This window comes from Dothidotthia symphoricarpi, assembly GCF_010015815.1.
Source record: "Dothidotthia symphoricarpi CBS 119687 unplaced genomic scaffold P153scaffold_9, whole genome shotgun sequence".
Taxonomy (NCBI): Eukaryota; Fungi; Ascomycota; class Dothideomycetes; order Pleosporales; family Dothidotthiaceae; genus Dothidotthia; species Dothidotthia symphoricarpi.
The window spans coordinates 487201-509148 of record NW_022985016.1 but is presented as its reverse complement, the minus strand read 5'-3'; the positions used below and the strand labels follow the sequence as shown (position 1 = coordinate 509148).

At 44.0% G+C, this 21948-nt stretch overlaps 10 protein-coding genes across 10 annotated transcripts in view; 5 read left to right on the top strand and 5 right to left on the bottom strand.

Moving 5' to 3' along the window:
* Nucleotides 1-200, top strand: part of P153DRAFT_430952 (uncharacterized protein) — a gene marked incomplete at its 3' end in the record, with an annotated part of 4430 nt that extends 4230 nt beyond the window's left edge. The window contains exon 6 of the mRNA XM_033672865.1: nucleotides 92-200. Within this exon, the coding sequence (XP_033524241.1) occupies nucleotides 92-200 (109 nt within the window). The remainder of the gene's footprint in view (nucleotides 1-91) is intronic.
* Nucleotides 201-1623: 1423 nt separating this feature from the next.
* P153DRAFT_385080 (uncharacterized protein) lies at nucleotides 1624-2055 on the bottom strand (the record flags this gene model as incomplete). Its single annotated transcript, XM_033670396.1, has 4 exons — nucleotides 1624-1659; nucleotides 1715-1817; nucleotides 1942-1993; nucleotides 2049-2055. 4 exons carry the CDS (start codon nucleotides 2053-2055, stop codon nucleotides 1624-1626), a joined length of 198 nt encoding a protein of 65 aa, XP_033524240.1.
* A 169-nt stretch (nucleotides 2056-2224) lies between these two features.
* P153DRAFT_366355 (uncharacterized protein) lies at nucleotides 2225-3512 on the bottom strand. Its single transcript, XM_033668035.1, has 2 exons — nucleotides 3225-3512; nucleotides 2225-3163 (listed from the first exon to the last, which is right to left on the bottom strand). The coding sequence occupies exons 1-2, from the start codon at nucleotides 3296-3298 to the stop codon at nucleotides 2419-2421; spliced, it is 819 nt and encodes a 272-aa protein (XP_033524239.1). The 5' UTR covers nucleotides 3299-3512; the 3' UTR covers nucleotides 2225-2418.
* A 275-nt stretch (nucleotides 3513-3787) lies between these two features.
* P153DRAFT_315155 (exosome complex exonuclease-like protein Rrp6) lies at nucleotides 3788-6551 on the bottom strand. Its single transcript, XM_033664941.1, has 3 exons — nucleotides 6101-6551; nucleotides 5862-6049; nucleotides 3788-5813 (listed from the first exon to the last, which is right to left on the bottom strand). Exons 1-3 carry the CDS (start codon nucleotides 6449-6451, stop codon nucleotides 3983-3985), a joined length of 2370 nt encoding a protein of 789 aa, XP_033524238.1. The 5' UTR covers nucleotides 6452-6551; the 3' UTR covers nucleotides 3788-3982.
* A 99-nt stretch (nucleotides 6552-6650) lies between these two features.
* Nucleotides 6651-7285, top strand: P153DRAFT_225529 (uncharacterized protein). Its single transcript, XM_033662657.1, has 5 exons — nucleotides 6651-6741; nucleotides 6796-6833; nucleotides 6884-6954; nucleotides 7004-7090; nucleotides 7152-7285. Exons 1-5 carry the CDS (start codon nucleotides 6701-6703, stop codon nucleotides 7158-7160), a joined length of 246 nt encoding a protein of 81 aa, XP_033524237.1. The 5' UTR covers nucleotides 6651-6700; the 3' UTR covers nucleotides 7161-7285.
* A 126-nt stretch (nucleotides 7286-7411) lies between these two features.
* Nucleotides 7412-8547, top strand: P153DRAFT_225488 (uncharacterized protein). Its single transcript, XM_033662656.1, has 3 exons — nucleotides 7412-7739; nucleotides 7807-7947; nucleotides 8000-8547. The coding sequence occupies exons 1-3, from the start codon at nucleotides 7606-7608 to the stop codon at nucleotides 8181-8183; spliced, it is 459 nt and encodes a 152-aa protein (XP_033524236.1). The 5' UTR covers nucleotides 7412-7605; the 3' UTR covers nucleotides 8184-8547.
* A 5-nt stretch (nucleotides 8548-8552) lies between these two features.
* On the top strand, nucleotides 8553-11191 carry P153DRAFT_339039 (VHS-domain-containing protein). Its single transcript, XM_033665811.1, has 8 exons — nucleotides 8553-8743; nucleotides 8799-8886; nucleotides 8938-9013; nucleotides 9065-9358; nucleotides 9410-9682; nucleotides 9735-10146; nucleotides 10198-10712; nucleotides 10766-11191. Exons 1-8 carry the CDS (start codon nucleotides 8656-8658, stop codon nucleotides 10964-10966), a joined length of 1947 nt encoding a protein of 648 aa, XP_033524235.1. The 5' UTR covers nucleotides 8553-8655; the 3' UTR covers nucleotides 10967-11191.
* A 95-nt stretch (nucleotides 11192-11286) lies between these two features.
* On the top strand, nucleotides 11287-12480 carry P153DRAFT_289346 (DUF367-domain-containing protein; the record flags this gene model as incomplete). The annotated part of the gene is made up of 1 exon (XM_033663651.1): nucleotides 11287-12480. The coding sequence occupies one exon, from the start codon at nucleotides 11287-11289 to the stop codon at nucleotides 12478-12480; it is 1194 nt and encodes a 397-aa protein (XP_033524234.1).
* A 265-nt stretch (nucleotides 12481-12745) lies between these two features.
* P153DRAFT_289757 (PEBP-like protein) lies at nucleotides 12746-13751 on the bottom strand (the record flags this gene model as incomplete). Its single annotated transcript, XM_033663669.1, has 2 exons — nucleotides 12746-13337; nucleotides 13576-13751. 2 exons carry the CDS (start codon nucleotides 13749-13751, stop codon nucleotides 12746-12748), a joined length of 768 nt encoding a protein of 255 aa, XP_033524233.1.
* A 400-nt stretch (nucleotides 13752-14151) lies between these two features.
* Nucleotides 14152-15023, bottom strand: P153DRAFT_375475 (glutathione transferase omega-1; the record flags this gene model as incomplete). Its single annotated transcript, XM_033669590.1, has 2 exons — nucleotides 14152-14895; nucleotides 14955-15023. 2 exons carry the CDS (start codon nucleotides 15021-15023, stop codon nucleotides 14152-14154), a joined length of 813 nt encoding a protein of 270 aa, XP_033524232.1.
* Nucleotides 15024-21948: the final 6925 nt, after the last annotated feature.

The following is a 21948-nucleotide window of genomic DNA, read 5'->3' as shown; positions in this document are numbered from 1 at the left end:
CACTCCTCCCCCCTGCCCCTCCACCCCGCCTTCCTCATCAAACTAACCACCGCCTCCTCGCGACTCCACCCCTGCTCCTCCGCAATACTAGGCAAATACGTCGACCCATACCGCCGCCCCCCGTGCGAGAACGAAATGCGGATGCCATGCGTGCCGACGATCCAGTCCAGTGGGTGGGCTGCGGGCTCGAAGTCAGTTAGGAGAGTGACGGCGCAGGTTAGTGTGGGGAGTTCGCGCGTGGTGATGGGGTTGAAGCGTGTGTCGTCGAAGGCGCTGCGTATTATATTAGCGTTAGCAAGAAATATACTTGGGGATGTGGCACGTACGAGGTCATGGCGTAGCTGCGCAGGCCGTCATCGAGGGCTAGCGGCTCGAAGGTGCCGATGCAGCCGCGTAGGTTGTGCGCGCCGGACTTGGAGACCGTGGACCAGGTTACGAAGAGCGGGTGCGCGGGCTGGTCTGTGGAAGCGAGGCTGCTTTGGCTGGAGGCTGCGCTGGCGAGGGTGGAGGAGGAGCTGGTTGAGGGGGGCGTGGCGAGGGCGTCGGTGGGCGAGGTGGTTGTTGGGTCGGTGTTGTATTTTGACCAGAGGGCTTCGACTTGGGGGAGGGTGAGGGAGGGGCGTTTTTCGAGGCTGGCTACGAGCGTTTCGAAGCAGAATGCGCAGTGGGCTTGGGTGGCCATTTTGGGGGGTTGGTTTAGGAAGACAAGGACACTGCGCGTTCGGGGGAAAGTGGACGGTAGAGAAGGAGAGTTATGAGATGTGAGGTTGTGGATGTTTCAAGGTGCAGAGAGCTATCAAGATGTTCAGTTGTGAGTTGGCTGCGCAGACACGGGTAGGCACTGGAGAGGGTTGATGCTGTTTCTTTTGTTCCGGAAGCCTTCACTGCGAGCGGCACAAGAGTTAGAACAGCCGTCAGCCAGAGTGTATACCCGTCGTGTGATCGGCGGAGTGGTGAGTGAGTGTGGGATGGAGAGAGGTTGGAGGTTGGAGCTCGGAGACCTACCCCGCCAACTCCATCCACACGTGTAAGACATCATCACCTCAAAGACGTAACGTTGAAGCTCGCATATGATAGTTTGTATTGTATCTACAACTGTTTGAAAGTGATAAGTAAACATACCAAGTTCGGACTGTGAAACAAAAGACTCCAATCCAGAGATCGTGATGCTCACAAAATCCAAAAGACACCGAAACATATGTAACCCCATCTTCATGCACACTTGCCCTACAGGGAAAAAGGCAGTGTGTTTGGTAATGATGGGGTGGGTTGATCTTGGCACGAAGATTTTCCTTCAGCAGGTCGAACATGGAGAAGTTCTGTTGCTGTACACACTAATGCCGTTTCTCTCGAGGTCTGAGCCCCTTTCTCTCAATCACTTACTATAGCGAATGCAATGGTTGCATCATCGCAGTTCATCACTGGAGCGATGGCGCGTTCGGGAACCCGAGGCTGACTTTTCGACTTTATTCATTGCTGCATCTTATGCATATGTTGTGGAACCATCCACCTATGAGCTCGAAGCTGTCATAGAAAGTCCGAATGCCATTGACGCCGACCAGATGACTCATGAAGGAACCGGAAACCGCCCTTGTCGCTCGCTCGCTCGTAATCGATCGTCCTCTATGCCGCGTCGCGCTTGCCCTCCTTGACCTCCTTCTGTACGGCTGTTAGCGGACCGCGTGTCATCGTGTCGATGTCGAGGAGAACGCACCAGAGCGCGCATGGTGCCGTGAAGAGCATGCCTGTGGTTCCTGCGGAACTTGGGGTCGGTACCCTTGAGCGATGGGTAACGGTGCGTCTTAGGCTTCTTGATACTGCAGTCCCAATCTATCAGCCATCGCATTCCTGCAGCGTGCATCGATGTGTGTGTGTGAGGGAGGGTAGGCGACGACCGGGCTGCTCGCGCGCGTGCAGCATCAAAAATAGAGGGAGGCGTACCCGTTCCTGTGGTTCTTCTTCGACTGATTATGCTGGGACGAGTTCTTTGACTCTAAAGTCTCGTATTAGCAGAGCCTGGAAGATTCCAAGCGACAGCATAGACATACTGGCCATGGCGACTGATTTCCGTGTCGATTTCCGGGTGGTTGTCGAGGAGCTGGTGGTCGAACGGACCTCACATGGCCAATTTCGAGTGTGCTGTAAGCGAACCCAAAGTACGCTAGACCAATCGTGGACACGCTAGATCGTGCATAACAAACAAGTCCACGCTGCGATTCACAATACCCAGTCACGTACTTTATAGAAATGTAGAAGACCCGTGAATTCATAAGAGTAGCTGGCCAAGTGATTTCCTTCAAGACCGCCTTAAACTTCTATCTTGAACTTTGAGACTTGATCAAGTATGTTATTTTGGCTTTCGATTAACCCGCCCAAACGCCCGTTGCAGCTATGTCAAGTTGAGAAAATTCGCATCTTCTACTCCTCCTTCTGTTGCTCATACCTGTAGTCCATGAAGTCCTGACCGCCTTGACGCTGTTTCATGCGCTCAAGAATGACTTGCTCTGCGGTCGAGGACTTGCCGGGCCCACGGCTAGACGTCGGCGGTGTAGTGCGGTCGGTGGTATCAGCCAAGGTGTCATTGGCGTTGGTTTGTGCGGTTCCTGAGCTGGAGGGAACACTGACACCCGTCATGGGGCTGGTTGGTGCTTGATCCCTCAAATATCCAGGCATTGCACTCGCCTTGCCAACAGCAGGGCTGCCAAGCTGACTGAGTTGTCGAGCTGGCGTCCTTGCTCCTTCTCCAAATCCAACCAGAGAGGCGGCCTCGTCACTAAATCCTCCCATGCTCGACGTCTCCACGTCTTGGTCCTCGCTCATGCGATCGGGATCATTCACATCGCTACCACTGGCCCAGGTGGTTCGACCTCCTACACTTCCAGTTGCGCTAGCACTACCAACGGTGCTGCGCTCGCGAAAGATTTGGGGCTGGTTGTTCGAGTCGAAATAGCCCGGAGGCGGGTTGTGCGCGCTTCCTGGACCAAGACCTTGAGGCGTGCGGCCAGAGACAGCAACTCGCTCAAGACCTGCCAAGCGTGAGATGCGATCGGCGCGCTCGGCGTCGGCGGGGTTCTGGTGATGGGGGAAGTGACCACGGTGTCCGTCTTTGATAGCGACCGTGGAGAGCTCAGACATGGACGTAGTTGCCGAGTTTGGGGTGCCCCTAGAAACGCTTGGTTAGCTTGCGTGTCCAAGATGCATTGCTTCAGGAACAACTGCCTTACGGGACTTCGCTAGGTGTCATTGGATCCGACGGCGGGGGTGGCAGATTGATCAGAGTGGGCGCGTTCTTGGACATTGTGACTGTTTGGTGGTAGTTGTTTGATAACGTTCGTTTGAGTGTGTGCGAGGAAAGGCAGCGTTGGACGTGTAGGTAGTGTACGAGCACGAGGGGGAGTGAAATGGTTGGTTCTCGATCAAATGACGTCGCTGGCTAACTACAGAGTCCAAAACAATGCAAGAGCAGCCCCATGAGCACGGTTTACGGCAGATATGGAACGCGAACAGCTGACCATCGCGGGGAAAACGCACCAATCAGAACTAGCTCGAATATCATTGTAGGACCATGCTCCCGCAGCCTCATTACCTAGCAATTGATGTTCAACCATCGACTTGGCAAACGCAGGGTCGATCCTAGTTCGAGTGGGGCATGGTTTATTGCATAACCTCTGTCTCATATCTACCTTTAGTGATTGTGTGGCAATTCAACGGGATGAGGGGTTCACAATATTAGTACAAATAATGCCGGAAACGATGCTTCAACTTGCAAGTATCAAAATTGAGGGTTGGTTTGAACATAGCTTGTTGGATTTATGTTTTTAACGTAAGGAGTCTTCGATCACATCGCTGTGTCAGACCCCAGGTTCGATTAGGTAATGATGATCTCCCTTCTCAGGAGTCAAATGAAATCCATGCCACCGTCGCATCTAGGAAGAACGGCATCGCAATGCAGGTATAATACAAGTCAAGCAATTCATCACCACTAAGACTTGAACGTCCGGCTCCTCCCTGCAATCTCCTTCTGCGCCCTCGGCAATCCTTTTGGCGCATCTGTAAGACCCCCAAAAGGATTGAATCCTGGAGCCTTCTTCTTCTTTTCTTTTTTGTCCTTCTTCTTCTTGCCATCGTTGTCGTTTGCATGGAGTATTGTCGGCGCATTTGCATAATCGAACGCAGGCTCGTCGTTGTCGTTTAGTGCAGCGGCCTGTGCGGCTTGTTCGCGCTTCTTCAGTTTCTTTGCTGCTTTCCTGGCAGCCTTCTCCTGTTTGGCGGCTGCTTCCTCGGATTCTTTGTCCACAGCTGCTGGGTCCAGGGATATTTCGTCATTGGTCATGGGATCTAGGGTTGGGGACTGGTCTTCTGCGCGCTTTCGCTTGCGACCGCCTAGCTGTTTGACGACGAAGATATCAGTTCGCTGGTCTTCTTGAGGTCGGTCCTCCTTGGGAACAAAGGTGTGCTGGGACTGCTCGGCTTTTAACGTAGCTTGCTCAATGACTTGGTTCGTATCGGCGAAGATTTCTGCAGTTAAAGGTGGCAGAGGAAGAGCAAGGTCGATGTCGACTATTGGCATAGACCGTTCTTGAGCAGTTGGGCTCCCCTGCCAGAGTTTGCCCCAGAAATCGGAAGCGGAAGCACGAAGTGCTGGTATGGCGACGGTACTTGATAGTATAGTTTGTTGGAGTGCGGGGGTTGGAGACGCTTGTATCACCTTCTTGGGGATTTGCGCCTCAGATCGAACAATGTCAGCTTCTCTCATGTCTGCAATCGTCTTGAGCACGTCATTCAGCTCCGGGCCATTCACGCCGTCCTTCTTCGCTTCTGCGATGACACCTAAAAGCTCGTCTGCTCGTGCCCGCATGATATGCGAAACATGCTGTATAGCTAGCAAGAGCGCTGGTTTATCTGCTGGCAGTGCTCGAGAGACGGAAAACACAGCATGATTTGGCATGATAAAGAAGGGGCTTTCGTCTTCCTTTCGACTCAAGGCATCTCTCCATTGGTGTACTGCTCTAAAAACAGAGAATTGCTGAGACGTGAATTGAACGGGCGTTCGCGAGATCAGCTTGTACCAGCCGACAGGTCCAAGGCCTAGTTTGTTGTCGTATACTGGGTGCTCGTATCGTTGTAGTGCTGTTTCTTTCGATTTGGTAAGGACGTCCTGGACCTTGTTTCGTTCAGAATCCGAGAAGTCCGACTTCTCGACAAGCTCATTCCGCATGTTGTCGAAAATGTACAAGAGGAAATGCGTGTCTGCTCGCGCATATTCGAAAAGCTCTGGGCCGAGTGGTCGAATCCGCCAGTCCGCAAGCTGGTACTGCTTCTGAGCTTTGAAGTTTATGAATCGTTCGAGAAGATAAGCTAAGCTTGCGGCTGGATACCCGAGCGACCGTGCGGCGTGGAACGTATCAAACAGTCCTACAACGTATAGTCCCAGATCACGCTGGAGCCATATTATGTCCATGAAAGCACCGTGCAAAACCTTTAGGATGTTGGGATCCGCGAAGACTTCATTGAGACACTCCAACTTCCGTCTCCATGGTTTCAGTGTATCCACTATCCAGTCCTTATCCCGTGTGCTGATCTGCATCAACGACACCATGCCGATGTATGATCTGTTGTCGTGGTGTTCCAAATCGATGGCAATCTCCTTCGCGGTCTTTAGTTCTTCTAACATAACGGCTAACGCTTCAGGCGTGTCGACGAATGTGGCGGTAGTGGATTCGAAAGGTGGATATTGCTGTGGCTCGGCATGTTGGTAAAGGAATGACGGGTATTCGTAGGATTCGATTTCAGCTTGATAGGGGTGCGGGTATCTGTGGGACGGTAAGTAGTTGTATGAGATGACTATACGGCCGACGTACTGCTCCCGGTTCTTGTAGTCCTTGAAGGTCTTCAGGCAGTCTTCGATGGGAACCTTGGCGTGTGGCTTCGATGTTATCAGCGGGCGAAAGCCGCCCTTGTCGTCGTTTGTTGGTACGTGTTCAAATGTAAGCTGCGGCTTGGCGATGATCTTCCTTTCGGCAATGTTTGGACGAGGTTTCACTGCAGCCTGTGTATGGGTTAGAGAACAGATTCTGCCTGACATGACTGGATTGCGTACCTGCTCCGCACTCGGACTCAGGCGCCGGACTACTCCAGTGTACTCATCAAGACTGGTGTCGGCCTTCTCAAGCAAGCTGTCGATAACATCAACAACCCCCCTCCAATTGGCGTCTATGGCTTCGACGTCGGGTAGCTTTGGACCTACAGCGTCCGAACTCGCTGCAGCATTTTGGAGAAGGCGCTGCGCGAGATGGAGGAGGCGCGCATTTTGGCTATCGAGCGCAGTGCCAACTTCGGGATTGAGCGATCGCTGGAAGGGTATGTCGGCACTGCTGATGCGTGTAGCAGAGCGCGTAGTTGAGACAAGGGCTTTCGAGATCTCGTCTTGAAGCGTCTTGAAGGAATCCATGACGTGTTTAACGATGGCGCATTATCCTAGCGTGATTTGTGATTTCGATCCCAATGCAGTGCCTCGCGTTGATGTAGGTAGGCGATGTGGAGGAGGTGAGAATGCGCCGTCGCGAGGTTCGAAGAAAGAAAGAACATTTCTCGAACTAGCGTGTCGGGGTTTATCGATAAGAGCTAATTAAGGCGACCTTCACCTGTCTCTTCCTGCCCTGTTTTCGGCCTGGACTACAATTCACCCAATTTATCAATAATGTCAGCGTCGTTGGCGCCCGAATGCAATGAAGTCAAGGAGTACGGAAGACGTCTTCTTCTGCTTTAAATGTTTGATTACTGAACCTCAAGCAGGCGATACGACAACTGTTTTCTCAAATGGTACAGCGAAAGTAAGCTTTGCCATTGTCATATCACATGTCTACTACTCACACCAGTCTAGAGTTCTTGAGAGGAACTGCAACAACCGACGAGTGCAAACCGATATTCGAGAAATATGAGCAGTGTTTATCAGTATGTTGATTTGCCTTGGCTGAGAAGCTACGTCTGACTTTAATGACAGAAAGGCTTGCAAGAGCGAGGTATCGACAAGATGCTGAAAGAGGTTCGGGAGGACAACAGGGAAAACGATGCTGAACATATGAAGCCTGTTCGTCTTATCACTGATCACTTATTGTCTAAGAGCAAGTTGAAGCTGACCATCTGCGCAGAACCGGTGATCGATTGTGTACGTGCACTTTGGTGGCCGGTTGTAGAACATATTTGGGCGCATTTGGGGTTGTAAGTGCTTGTGTTCCTGTCCGTCATTGAAAAAGTCATTTTTCGAAGGCCATACAGACTAATTTTGGAAACAGTTTCAGTGTTCGAGCTCCCGGCATAGGAGCAGCGGTTGTGTCAGTGTTTACACAAGCTATAATGTGTACACTACTTGTTTGTATTTGACAGCTACCCAGCTCATTATTCAATGTCACATTAGCTCCCAGACATTGGCTCTTTGAAGTGATCGCAAAATACGCTAAGTTCCTAACTAGTGACGACATTCTTCAGAGCTATCGAAAGCACCATTCTCCTACGCTTCTCGTCCCAGCCCAACAAGAAGCTTCCATCAATCCAACAAACCGAAGTACAGAGTTATCCCTTAATCAATCACCTGTTTTCACCAGAATGACTACCAAGCTCGGTCTCGGTATCCCAATGCCTCTCCTGGCGCCTGCGACAGCAACCTGGGCCGTTCCGTTTGCTGCATACTACATGTTCCTGCAGAACCGAATAGTTCTCCAACGCTTTGCCACCGAAACGTGCGTCCTTTGCTCGCTGTCGAATGAGCTTTAAACAGCCGAACTTGGTTGCTAACAACCATTGCAGAGTATTGGGCGATAGATCCGATTCTAAAGAAGGAGGCAAAGACCCTCTCTATGTAGCGTCGCGTGCTCAGATCAACTTTGCCGAGAATGTCCCGTTGATCCTCAGTATCTCATTGCTGGCCGAACTCAACGGAGCAAACCGGTATGGTTCGCTGTATTCATTGCACCCCAATTGCATGCTGATAGTTAAGCAGGAAGTTCATCAACTACGCCCTCGGTGTTCTCCTCGCACTCCGTGTTGCTCACTCCGAACTTGGACTTATGGCAAAGGACGGAGTGGGCATCGGCCGACCTGTCGGGCATATCGGGACACAGGTGGTGCTTGCAACGTTGACTGGATACACTGCGTACTTGGTCAAGGACTTTTGGCAGATTTGAGAGTTGGGTGGGGACCTTGCTAGGCGGTCCTAGGTGGTAGGAGAACTACGAGCAAAGAATACCAACGACGGATAGTGCTGACAGGAGGAGTTGGAACAATCAAATCTCACTTGAAATCTACCATTACATAGTGCTTCACAACGAAAACGTGAAAACGTGAAAACGCGATAACAAACGATGATCCTAGGTATATTGACCACTGTTAGGTACAATATGCATGGCTCTTAAATGTGATTTTCATCGTTGAACATTACCTTGTACAGGGGAAATGCTTGAGCGTCTCGGGGAAGACGCCTTGACGTAGTATGAGCGCCAAGCTGCTTTCGAGCCCCACGTATTCATGCGAGTACCTTCACCTCTCACACCCAACGTATTCATAGCTTGGCACCCTGTCATTACCCCCCAAATTCCCTCAGACTACGCCGATCTCCAAGCTTTTGTGAGCCACATCGAACCCGGTTACGGCGGCGCGATGGAGGCAGCATCCGCGCGAATGGCGGCGCGAGATCGTTACGGCGCATTCGGCGAGGCACCAACATCGCAACTACAACGCTTCATACGTGAGTGGCCCACGACAAAGCTACCGCGGACACAAACTGATACGTTGTGGCATAGTGTCAGCATGCGACCCGCAAAACTTTGAGCCCAACCTCGCGCTGAATCTCGAGATCTCGGACCTGATCAACAGCAAGAAAGGCTCCGCGTACGGACACATGCTTTGATGGTCATGTCACAAAAGCTCACGACTTGGCAGCCCGCGAGAAGCAGCCGTTTCGATAGTAAACTACGTCAACCACCGCAACCAGAATGTCGCTCTCCTCGCGCTCAATGTACGGCTACGTCGCCCCGCTCTAGGCGCTACATGGCTCACTACTGCATAGCTCCTCGACATCTGCGTTAAGAATTGCGGTTACCCATTCCACCTCCAAATCAGCACCAAAGAGTTCCTCAATGAGCTCGTCCGCCGCTTCCCCGAACGCCCACCCGTGCATGCGACGCGTGTACAGAGCAAGATCCTCGAGCTGATAGAAGAATGGCGCCAAACAATCTGCCAGACGTCGCGATACAAGGCCGATCTCGGCTTCGTACGGGATATGCACAGGCTGTTGAGCTATAAGGGCTACATATTCCCGGAAGTAAGGAAGGAAGATGCGGCTGTGCTGAACCCAAGCGATGTACGTTTGATGAGGGCTGGACACATAGTATGTTGCGCTGACAGCACTTAGAACCTCAGGTCAGCAGAGGAGATGGAAGAGGAGGAGAAAGAGGCACAGTCGGCCAAACTCCAGGAACTGATCCGTCGTGGAGGTCCCGCCGACTTGCAAGAGGCAAACAAGCTCATGAAAGTCATGGCCGGTTACGATACAAGAAACAAGACAGATTGGCGCGCAAAGGCTGCTGAGGAAGTTGGCCGAATCCAGCAAAAGGCGAGGATCCTTGAGGAGATGTTGCATGGTTATAAACCAGGAGACACTATCAAAGAGGGAGACGTGTTTGAGGTATGACCAACTGGAACTCAACCCAGGTGATGGTGGGCTGACTATGCCGAAGGAACTTGCCAATGCGCTTGCGAGTGCCCAGCCAAAGATCCAAAAGATGTGTGAGGAGGACTCCGAGGATCACGAAGCAGTGGCGAAGCTTTTCGAAATTAACGACAGTATACATCGGACAATAGAAAGATACAAACTGTTTAAGAAGGGAGATATTGATGGGGCGAACAAGATACCTCAGGGTACGCTTGGACGCAGCGGCGCTGGAGTGTCGCAGGGCCCGAACAATACACTAAATCTTATCGATTTTGGAGACCCAGAGCCCGCACCGCCCGCACCACAGTCGTCCGAAGCATCTCAACAGCCAGCTGCCAAGGGCAATGCTCTAGAAGATGATTTATTAGGGCTGTCTCTGAGTGGAGACACCTATGGTCAGTCTGGTAGTATATCACTAGGCGGTTCAAATGGCTCAGGTAAGAACCCCCAAAGCACCACTCGCAATAGCACATACTGATTTAGACCAGTCCTTGGTTTGTCTGGTGTGCCTGTTCCACAATCACAAGCTCAGCAAAAGTTATCCGCCCAATCAATTAACGACCTCTTCACAACCCCAACCCAGGCCCCACCCCCGATCACATCGCCTCGATCAGCACAGCCCCCAATTAAAGCAGCTCGCACACCGGATCCTTTCGCCGCTTTGTCAGCAACGCCTCGACAGGGCTCACCATTCCAATTTCATCAATCAGTCAAACCGCCGCCGACCGGGTCAGCTGTTGTCGATCTGTTGGGCGGTGGTCCTCCTGCACCCGCGTCTAATCCAGCGCCAGGTCGCGACAGCATTGCTAACGATGATGATGAGTGGAACTTTGCATCTTCTGTTCCTGATACAACCAAGGAGATCACAGTCACCAACACTAATATCAACGTGATCTTCAGCATCGTGCGAGAATCGGACACTGCTCTCTTGATCCAATCCCGAATATCGAACAACACACCGCTGCCAATCTCTGGTCTGACATTGCAGGTAGCTGCATCCAAAGTAAGTAGATCACATCGATGCAGTATTGGTTTAAACCGTCTAACGAGATACAGGGCGCCCAACTTCAGCTGGAGCCACAATCTGGTGTCACACTTGGGCCAAATCAAAAGAGCGGAATCACGCAGAATATCCGTGTAAACAACGTTCAAAGAGGATCAGGTGCGAGCGTAAAGATGAGGTGGAGAGCATCGTACTCTCTTGGTGGTCAGCAAAAGAACGAGATGGGCGAGATCCCAAGCTTAGGTGTGTCGTAGAATCTCGATGTAAAAAGTTGGCAGTCGAGCAACTTTGCGGGCTGAGTTTTCGATGCATTCTTAGCGACGTGATTTGGACCGCGAGAGTGCCTGTAGGTTGGAGACTGCGTCGCTGTGTGACGTGACCGATGAGTTCAAGATCGTCCAAAATATAAAAGAAGATCGAGATGTAGAGGCATAGTCCACGTGCTACCGCGTTATCGATAACATCATCGAATCATGAAGTAATTGTTTTTTGCCCCTCCAACGCCTCAACTAGAACCCCACATCACTGTTCACATCAAACGCATTTCTCTACAACAACTTCACAACCGCCCAGCATGGTCCGCCACAAGAAAGACTTCAAGCCCAACAACAAATACTCCAACAAAGCGCCCAAAGCCCGCGGTCCACCTCGTCCTCGCCGCGACTCCGAATCTGAAGGCGAGGATGACGGGTCGAACTCCAGACCCGCGAAACCCGCATACAAGGCTGCTTGCTGGGACCTCGGACACTGCGATGCGAAGCGCTGTTCAGGAAAACGGCTCATGCGCCTCGGCATGATGCGGGAACTACACGTCGGGCAGAAGTTCGCCGGCGTCGTTGTTTCGCCCAAGGCGAGGAAGATCCTGAGCCGCGAGGACAAGGAGTTGATGGAGCAGTATGGCGCTGCGGTCGTGGAGGCGAGTTGGAAGCGTATCGACGAAGTGCCCTTTGGCCGAATCGGCGGGAAATGCGAACGTCTGCTGCCATACCTCGTTGCTGCGAATCCGACCAATTACGGCAAACCGTGGCGTTTGAACTGTGTCGAGGCACTGGCTGCTTGCTATTATATCTGTGGACACGATGAGTGGGCGGAGAGCATTCTGAGTACTTTTTCGTATGGTCGGGCGTTCTTGGATATCAACGCTGCGCTGCTGAAGAGGTATGCGGCGTGTGAGAATGAGGAGCAGATCAAGAAGGCCGAGGAGGTTTGGCTGGAGAAGATTGAGAAAGAGTACAATGAGAGTCGGGAGGAGAAGGAGGGTGGTGCTGAAGAGGATGACTGGGCAGGGGGGAATATGAACAGACGAATTATTGACGAATCGGATGAGGACGAGAATGACGACGATAACGATGAAGAGGATGAAGAAGAGGACAAGGTGGATCCGCAGAACCCTTACAATATCCCCGAATCTTCGGACGACGAGGAGGAGATGGCGGAGCTGAGGAGACGCGTTCTGGCCTCGAAACCTTTCCAGAATCCGACGCCTATGCCCAAGGACGAAGACGAAGACGAAGATGAAGACGACGAGAGTGGCGATAAGAAAGTTCCTCAACGTATACCCAGAACGGAGCCTGCGCCTGCGCAAGATGAGGATGAGAACGAGGATGGCAGCGATGCACCGGAGGATGACGAGTTTGATAGCTTCATGGCTGCGCAGCCGACAACAGATAGGACAGGCATCACGAGCAAGCAGAGACTCAAGGCTATGGATGGCAAAACAAAAGCGACATTCACCAGTGGCAGCGTAAAGGCTCCATATCGGCAGTAAGAGGTATTTGTAGGGATAGAATGAGACGAAGAGCACAGCGATTGTGAACAGGTGTTGTAACTACGACTGCACTACCAGATAAAAGATGAACCTACGCGCGTATTCATTTTCAAGTCCGACCGTCCATGTTATCTGCTTGTCTGCATCACTTCTGGAGTGATCTGTGTTGAATCGAGAGAATTGTTCGAGCTCTACGAGAAGTGGTCTTAATGCTGAATACCTGTGTAGCAATAGCTGATTCAGTTGTAAATTCTGAATATCAGGCTTACAAAACAACAGCAGCAAATCCAGCCAACATCGCAGTCGCCACGCCAACCCACATGACGCTACCGCCTAGCACCTGCACAGCAGCGCCCGGAAACTCAACTGGAGCCGTAGCATTCGCCGGGCTCGTAGTCGTCGCCATACTCCCGGTCGCGGTCCCCGTCGAACTTCCCATTACAGTTGTTCTCGCAGGCGGATACGACGTCGTGGCGCTCCCAGTGAGATTCTGCACCATGATCCAGTTCCCCGCAAGCGCGGTTCCGAGGCCAACATCGGCGACAAACTGGCTCACATTGAACGGCACGCGCGCGTTGGTCAGATTGCTGTACTTTGCGGGGATAGAGAAATCGACTGGCTGTGGGAACAGAATCCATGTGTAATCGTGAGGGCTATCGCCCACGGGAGGGGAGGGCTGCAGATAGGGGACGGGGCCGTTGGGGATAGTGAGAGCGCGTGGGGACGTCGAGGACAAGGGGTTGGCGAGGGTTACGTTTGTCGCGAGCCAGTGTAGGAGTTGGACGCGGGTGCCGTTGAGGGGGACGTCGAGGTCGACCATTAAGAGGACGCCGGGGGATGAGGACCAGGAGGGGGTGCTGATGGATGGGGGGTTTGCGGTTTCTGGAGGACGTGTTAGATGGATGGTAATTGGGATGTTGGTTTGTCGTCGTCTATCACGAAGAACGGTGTATTTTGTGTTTGTACTTGCGCGACCAGATCGCCAGTACATTACACTTCAGACCCAGAAGTTCAAATGTATGGGGATGAGGACGCGCTTCGTAGTTGCCCTCTACACGATCATTTTGCGGAGTCATCTCAAAGCACAACGGAAACAGTAAAACCTTCCAATACATACCAGGACGAGGAATCAGTTCCCCAGGGGGAGAAACCGTATTATTGCCATACGATACACTGAGTTGCGCCGAAGCCGGGATGGGGAAACCAGGTGCAACATCCGCACTTCCAACCGCGAGCAGCGCGCCAACACTCAGTAAAGTTTTGCCAAGCATATTCGTTAATTCTTGCAATTGAGAGTGAAGTGAGTACTCAAAATGTCGCTCGGCAGTCGTTTATAGGAAGCTATGTACCGGACTCCGCAAGGTGCGGAGGTATTTATGACGTAGTCTATTATTACCACTAGGTATGTTACAGCCATAGAGGACGTGCTTCTCGCGCTAACAGTAACTACTATTGGCAATCTCCATGGCACCTAGGCAATCTTTATCAATTGGTGGTTTGATTCCAAATTCATACGGGAGGCCGGCGGCGTGTACCTACTTTGCAAACTAGAAACTCGCGATTCTGAAGATTGGTAAATGTCTCATGCCTTCGCCATCTGGAGCTGCGTGTATGCTCTCCTACAGACTTGTATTATTACTCACAAAGTCATATACACTGCCAACGATCCATCTAAGGCATGCCTCTCCCAGCCCGAATAGCTTTCGCTGCCTCACTCTGCGCCCTGTCCTCTGCATACCGCTGATAGATCGGCAAGTAATGCTCCCTCTCACTCAGCGTCTCTTTAACGCTCTTCCTGTCCTCCACCGCCTTCAGCCACTTCCTCCACCTCACCCAAGTCTCCTCATCATCGCCTCCCTTGCCTTCTTCTGGTAGTCCTGAGCCGCCCTTGAAGTGATCAAAAACCCAAAGTCGATTGGCCCACGGAGCGATGACAATATCAATGAGACTGAACTCTTTGCCCATGAAGTACGGACCTTCTGAATCCATCTCTTTTGTGAACTCTTTGAGGTGGTTAAGGAATTCCTGCTGTTTCTCTTTCAGACCGTCATCCCCTTGGTGCTGCAAGAAGCGGTGGTATGCTGGGATAATTCGGCTTCCGACATAATCTGTCCAGATCCGCGTTCTAGCTCTGTCGTACGGGTCCTTGGGTAGCAGATGGGGTGTATGGTCTGGAAAAGCGTCCTCGATAAACTCACACAACACAGTACTCTCATAGAGAGGCTTGTTATCGTATTGTAAAGTGGGGACGAGGCCGCGAGGATTCAGGTCGAGCAGTGACTGTGGCTTGTGATAGGGATTCACTTCGATGTATTGATAGGGTATCCCCTTCTCCTCGAGAGCAATCCAGATGCGTTGAACAAATGGGCAAAACCAGCCAGAGTAGAGCTTCAGTGATTGTTCCGCCTTGTGAGCCTTTGGGAGTCAGTATCGTCATGTTGGCAGGATCAGGCCATTGTAATAGTGCATCTTACATCGACAGTCTTTGCAGCAAGAGCTGTAGCCGTGGGATATAAATCCGCATCAGGATGATCTTTGCCCATGTTCGCTATGTCTCAGTTTTTGGTAGGCGACTATGTGTTCTTCGGTCCTGGACAATATCAACTGTACACAAAACGGTCGCTCAAACGAGATGGATGTTCAAAAACGCTGTAAGTCTTGACTTCAAGCAACGCAATTGCTACGTTAAATCGCATCATAGATGAATGTAGTGCTCATGACGAAAGCGGGGTAGATACCTACATCAACCCCACCCTTGCTGCGCCTCCACTCCCCACTCTTCATGGTTCAAGGAGGCGCAAACGCCAAAGCGGGTAAAGAGAGGCTTATCCCTTAGTCTGCATACCAAAACTACTGCATCGAGCTTGCAAAAGAACACAATCAATCCACAAGCAAGATAGTGGTGTAATTGACCATCAATATATGCTGAGATTCATTTGCCGATGCGTCGACGTTGACAAAGCTGTTCAACCGACTAGAAAAGAGTGAACCGAAGCCCTTCTTGAAGTGAAGGCTACCAAAATGAAAGACAAGAGTGCGGTGGGGCAAAGCGGAACTCAACCCAGGATGGCCACGAGATTGGTAAGGGACAAGAAAGGGATAAAAAAACCTGGACCTGTAATCGACAGATCGACCCCACAAACCGTGTGGGGTCATGTGTTCTAAAAGCCCCGCTTGAGTCCAGCATAGGTGCTATTGCGACTTAGAGAAGCCTTTGTTATTACTTGATTCCTGTTTTTTTGGGAGGCTCGATCCAGTCATGTCAGAATTAAATGGATCAGTCTTCCTAGACAACTACCTATTACTCCGATCTTTTTTTCTTTGTTTTAAGTACCTAAAAATAGATATAGCAAACTAGATTGTTTATAGTAATGTTGCCTACGCCTATACACACAATAGCGATTCTTTTAAAATAGATTATACCTATATAAACCTTATTTTTTTATAAATTATAGTTAAAACTCTAAGATCTAAAGCTATTCTAGCTTCTAAACATACTACCCTTATTACGTTTTCTAACTCTAGTATAGGATACTAAGCTGCTACTTACGTAGCTAGGTATAAAATAGTTTCTACTACTATTAATTATATCTAGAAGGCTTACTAGTACTGCTGTAAGCATAGTTTTACCTAGGATTCTAAGCTCTATTAGGATCCTGCTACTTTTAAGATCTCCTACGCCTCTAGCTAGCTATCTATTCTATTAGAAGCTGCTAAAGTAGAGATATAAGAGTATACTACTTTAAGCAAGGAGAATACTAAGAAGAAGTAGATAGATATAGCTTAAGAGACTAGTAATAACAACGTTAGCGTTAGTACTATTAATAAAGCTTTCTATAAAGATAGCTATAAGCGCTATTAGCTAATATATAAGCCTCTTCTTATTATAAAGAATCTCTATAATTATAATAATTTCTATTACCTCTATACTTACTATAAGGTAGAGGGCTTCTAGAATTAGGTAATAGTAAGTAATAAGATTACTGTCTACGTTAGTAAGCACTATAGTAGGACTTAAGTAACTTATTAAGCTAATAGTAAGTTTAAAAAAGAGGTAGTTTAATGTAAGTATAAGCAGTATATAGAGTTTATAATATAGGCTTATTTCTGCTACAGCTATAAGGAACCTTATTATATTTAGGAAACTAAGCTAGTAAAATAGAGGCACTAGGCTAAAGCTTAGCTTACTTAAATTAATTAGAAACTAGAGCTAATTATATATAAAATCTTTAAAGCTTATAAGAAGCTCCTTACTCTTACGCTTCTACACTGCTATAGAAAGCTCTCTCTATTTAAGAACTAGTATAAGCCTTAAGGCTTAATCTCTACGCTCTATTATAACTCTACTATAACCTTAATTAATTAGTAGTAGTACTAATAAGAGATTATTATTATAAAACTTAGTAAGTTTTATAATAATATAGAGTAGATTAGGCTAGAAATAATACTCTATTAGGATAACTACGCTAGTAAATAGGTTCAGGGTACCTAATAACAGGTTAGGGTTAGGTTAGAGTTGTATAGACTCTAGGTTAGAGTTAGGTTAGGGTAGTCTAAGCTTAGAGTTATAGTTAAGTAGAAGTAGTTAAAGCTTTAAGTTAAAGTTAGGTTAGAGTAGTTAAAGCTTAAAGTTAGAGTTAGGTAGAGGTAGTTAAAGCTTAGGTTAGAGTTAGGTAGAAGGTACCTACATAGGTTACCTATAAAAATATATATATATATTATATAAAGATATATATATATTATAATAATAATATAGGTTAGTATTATATAGAAAATATAAAAATATTATTTAAACTATTTAATTATAGCTATTAATTATAGTAATAGGCAGAGTAGATACGCTTATATACTAGATATATTAATAAGCCCTCTATATCCTTCTCTTATTTAATATTCTTCTTTTTAATAATAACTTTATATAGGTTACCTATCTACTCTATTAGAGCTAGAAGATCTAATAGATTATTAGCCTTATTATAAGAAGCCTTATATATACCTATATCCCTATTTAAAAGGTTTATTAGCTAGTTTACCTCTTAAGAAATTAAATTCTTAAGAATTATAATTTACTAAATTATTTAACTAGATAAGTAATACCTTTAATTACTAATTATATCCTTAGTAATATTAAAAACGTACTTAATACTAACTTAGGTAATTAGTATTACTAATATATTCTTTATAACCTAGGCTAGTTAAGAATATATACCTTTATTAGCCTTTTACTACTTTAAAATATTAAAGGAGCTATTACCTATTATATACATAGTACTAAGGTAGGCTTCCCCTTCTTAAATAGTTTAGCTATTAAGATTATTAGCTTCTTAAGTTTAAGAACTCTAACTTAAGGTAAAAAAACTACTTAGTTATAATAAAAAAGTAGAAAGCTTCTAAAACTATTTACTACTTTATTATTTTTATAGATAAAGAGTTAAGCCTAGTATAGATTTACTTTACTCCTTTTAGTTATAGCAGCTAAGGTAATTAAGAAATTATATATAATATATATATTTATTTTAAGAATCCTATAATTTATTCTACGTACTTAGTTAGTATATAGCTATAATAAGTAACTATAATAAATAGACCTTATATATTATAAGTTTCTAAGTTAGGTTAAGGATTATTACATAGTTAAATAAGAACCTATACTTTATATTAGTTTTTAAGTAGTACTTACTTAATTTTACCTAACCTTTTCTAGCTATAGCTTATACTATAGCTAGCTAATTAGTATTCTTTTAATTTATAATATCCTTATTAAGGTCTTCTATTATCTAGTTTAAAAAGTTAAATAGTTAATTATATATAAGTTATATATACTAAATCTATAGCTTCTAGTTCTTACTTAAGAAGCTACGTCAGCAAAAGAGGAGTTTAACAGGCAGTGCCAGGCAGGGCCTTCCTGGCGTCGGCCCGCTAAATTTTCCACCGTTAAGCTCCTTCACGAGACCAAAGGCTGCCTACCAGTCTCCCACCGCTCCCGACGGTCCCCCGCCGCTCCCAACGCTCCCGACCCTTGGCAGCCACTAGTACTACGATAGTCAGCTGACAGGAAAGACAGGGGTAGCAGGGAGGCGCCTAACTCGTAATGAAAAGCCAGCCTGGATCTCGGCCGGTACGCCCGGCAAATCGAAACTCCTCTTTTGCCGACGTAGTTATATCTTTAAATTACTTAAGTATCTCTATTATTAGCTTAAGGTAATACTACTTAATAGAAGATAGTTAAAGGTATTTTAGATTATAAAAGTCTACCTTACTAGTATTATTTTTAGCTAAAATATTACTAGTATAAGTACCTATACTAGCCTTAAAGATAATCTCTTACTTTAGCTATTTATTAATATATCTCTATAGCTTAATTATATACTTATATATATTATAGGTAGAATTCTATCTTATCTTTATATTATAAATAATAGATAGCTAATCTTTTACTAGAAAGTATAGCTGTATTAATATAAAGTACTTATAATACTATAGTAAAATATTAATTATAATATAAATAGCTTTAAGCTAGTAGTTAATTAGTATATAATTAATATATATAATAAAAGAGTATATTCCTTATAAAGTAAGTTTAGAACTAATATCTATACTTTAATATCCTAAATATAGCGCCTTTATAGAGTACTAATAACCTTAGTAGAAGTAGCTAGTTTTAGATACTAGATAATATTCTAGATAATAAGGTTAATAATATAGGTAAAGTATAAAATAGTATTTTCTTATAAGCTCTAAGTAATTTTATTATTTTATAAGTTTACTTTAACTACCTAAGTAAGCGTAGTATTATTACTAGTATTATTATAGGTAATAGTAAGAAGCTTATACTTAGTACTAGTTTTAGAAAGTACTTTACCTACCTCTTCTACTATAGAAATACTAGTATACTTACTATATATTAGAATAAAATCTAGTAGCTTCTCTTAAAGTTTCTAATTAGTATTAATATAGTACCCTTTAATAGCTAGAAAACTAAGGTAATTACTTATAAACTACCTATTTAATATAATTAAGATTTTAGTTATTATACTAAGATTATAAAGAATAGATATTCTTACTTTATAGTATTAATTATAAAAGTTATACTAGAATTTATAACAGCTAATTATTACAGCTTCTAGTTACAGAAATTAAATAAAGTAATTAAATAATAGCTATTTAATTATTTAGAAGAATAAATTACTATTAATAACTAGCTATATAAGCTCTTTCTTAAAGTCTAAAGTAGAATATAAAGAAAAAGAATTATAAGTTCTTTTCTTACTAAGTAGAGTAGACTAATTAAGAAGCATTAATAGGTATAAGTATATAGAAATAATAGTAGACTTATAGCTCCTTAAGTTTAGATAGTTAAGTAAGTATTTTATTCTAATAGTTTCTTTAGCTAATAGGTATTAAAGTGTAAGGTTATAGTTAAAGTAGTATATATATAAATAACTATTTATAGAGTCTATAGCCTTACTAAAATATAGCTATACTTAACTATAGTATATAGTAAAGTTCTAATATAGATAACTAGTTATAAGGTTAACAGCCTATTTAGTTCTACTCTACTACTTATTCTAAGTTAAAAGTATATTTTTATTATTATTATTCTGCTCTATTACTATAGGTAGGTATTTAATAAGTTCTAGGTTTAATTTTTCTCTACCTTTAACAATCTAGAGAGCAGTTAACCTTAATATATAAAGGCTAGGTAGTAGCTTATAAGATTATTAGACTTCTTAAATAGGCTTAGGTAATAAGTTAATTATATATCTAGTAGTATTATTTAATATAGTAAGAGAGAACTATAATAGAAAGCTATAATAAAAACTAAAATAAACTTATAGTAATCTTACTATTATATATAATTTTTACTTTAACTATAAAACTTTAAGTCTTTACTTTAATAATAATATACGCTAAGGAAGTTAAACTAATTATTAGAAGTTAGTAAAATACTAAGTTGAATACCTTATAACTAGTGCTTTATATCTACTTTACTATTAGGTTATTTTATCTAAGTTACTATTTAAAGAATATTATAGGTTTTAAGTTATATTATTATACGTAACTATTAGCTAATATTACTACTATCTAATCTAAGCTTTTAACCTTAGTGTTATTATCTAAAAAGCCTTTAAAATTTATAAAGCCTTTAAAATTAGTCTTATTATTATACTTATTAACGCTCTTATACTTATTTTTACCCTAGTTATAGTATTTATTAATTTCTAAATTAATATTAACCTTTTCTTTATACTTATTACTATTATTTCTTTAAATATATAGAAGATTACTACGCAAAGTAGAGATATTTATACCTAGAAGTTTATAAATAGGTATAGGTTTAAGTTACCTATTACTATTAGTATATAAATATAATAAAGGTATATATTAAACTTATAACTAATCTTTACTAGTTACTATTACTAATTCTTCTACTGTAAGCCTAGTAATAAAGGCCTATTACTTTTCTTTTATACCCTTACTCTTAAAAGATTAGTTATTTAACTTTACTAATTTTTTTTTATAGGTATTATATAAAATCTATTTAAAGGCACTACTAGTACTAAATAGGTATAGTTAAGTATAAGATTAAGGTTTAGTACTTATACTACTCTAGCCTACTTAAGTAACCTTTTATAAAACTTATTAATATTAGCATATATTAACTTTCTAGTATAGATCTTTCTATTTCTTATAGACCCTATTAAGCTTAGCCTTTAACTACTTAGCTAGAGTTTATTAGTAAGATTATATAATAAATAACTATATTAACTTACTACTCTTTTAATTATTAAAGTAATCTTATACTAGCTCCTTAAGTTTTTTCTTAAAATACTTTACCTACTTATTTTTACTTATAGCTATATATTAATCTATCTTTTTAAGTTACTAGTTAAGCTAATACTTTATAGTATAATCTATAGCTTTAGTAGTAAGAAGCGCTTTCTCTTCTTTACTAAGTAAAGTAGTTTAGTTTCTCTAAGTAATAGTATAATTACTATTACTAAGATTACCTATAAATAGTTTTCTAAAATTTATTAGGTAACCTTTTTAAGTACTAGCTTAACTGTATTATATAAAGATATTTTAAACTTTATACTTCTTATAATTAAACTTCTATATAAGTAAGTATTTACTTTAATAAATAAATATATTTAATACCTTAGTTAAATTAAACTACTCTTAATACTTAAAACCTATTAGAGAGTTATTTTCTAGGGCTAGTAGTAGGCTCTCTAGGATATTATTAAGCTCTTTTTTAATAGTATCTATTACATATTATATAATTAATATCTATAATAACATAGTATAGGTATAGTTATTAAGTTAAGGTAGGTAGTAAGTTTTAAATAAAAAACTTAAGGTAAAAGAGTATAAGTAGCCTATATATACGCATTACCTACTTAGCGTAAATAGTAAATTTTTACTTACCTTTACTACTTATTATTCTTAAAACTTTAATAAGCTTAT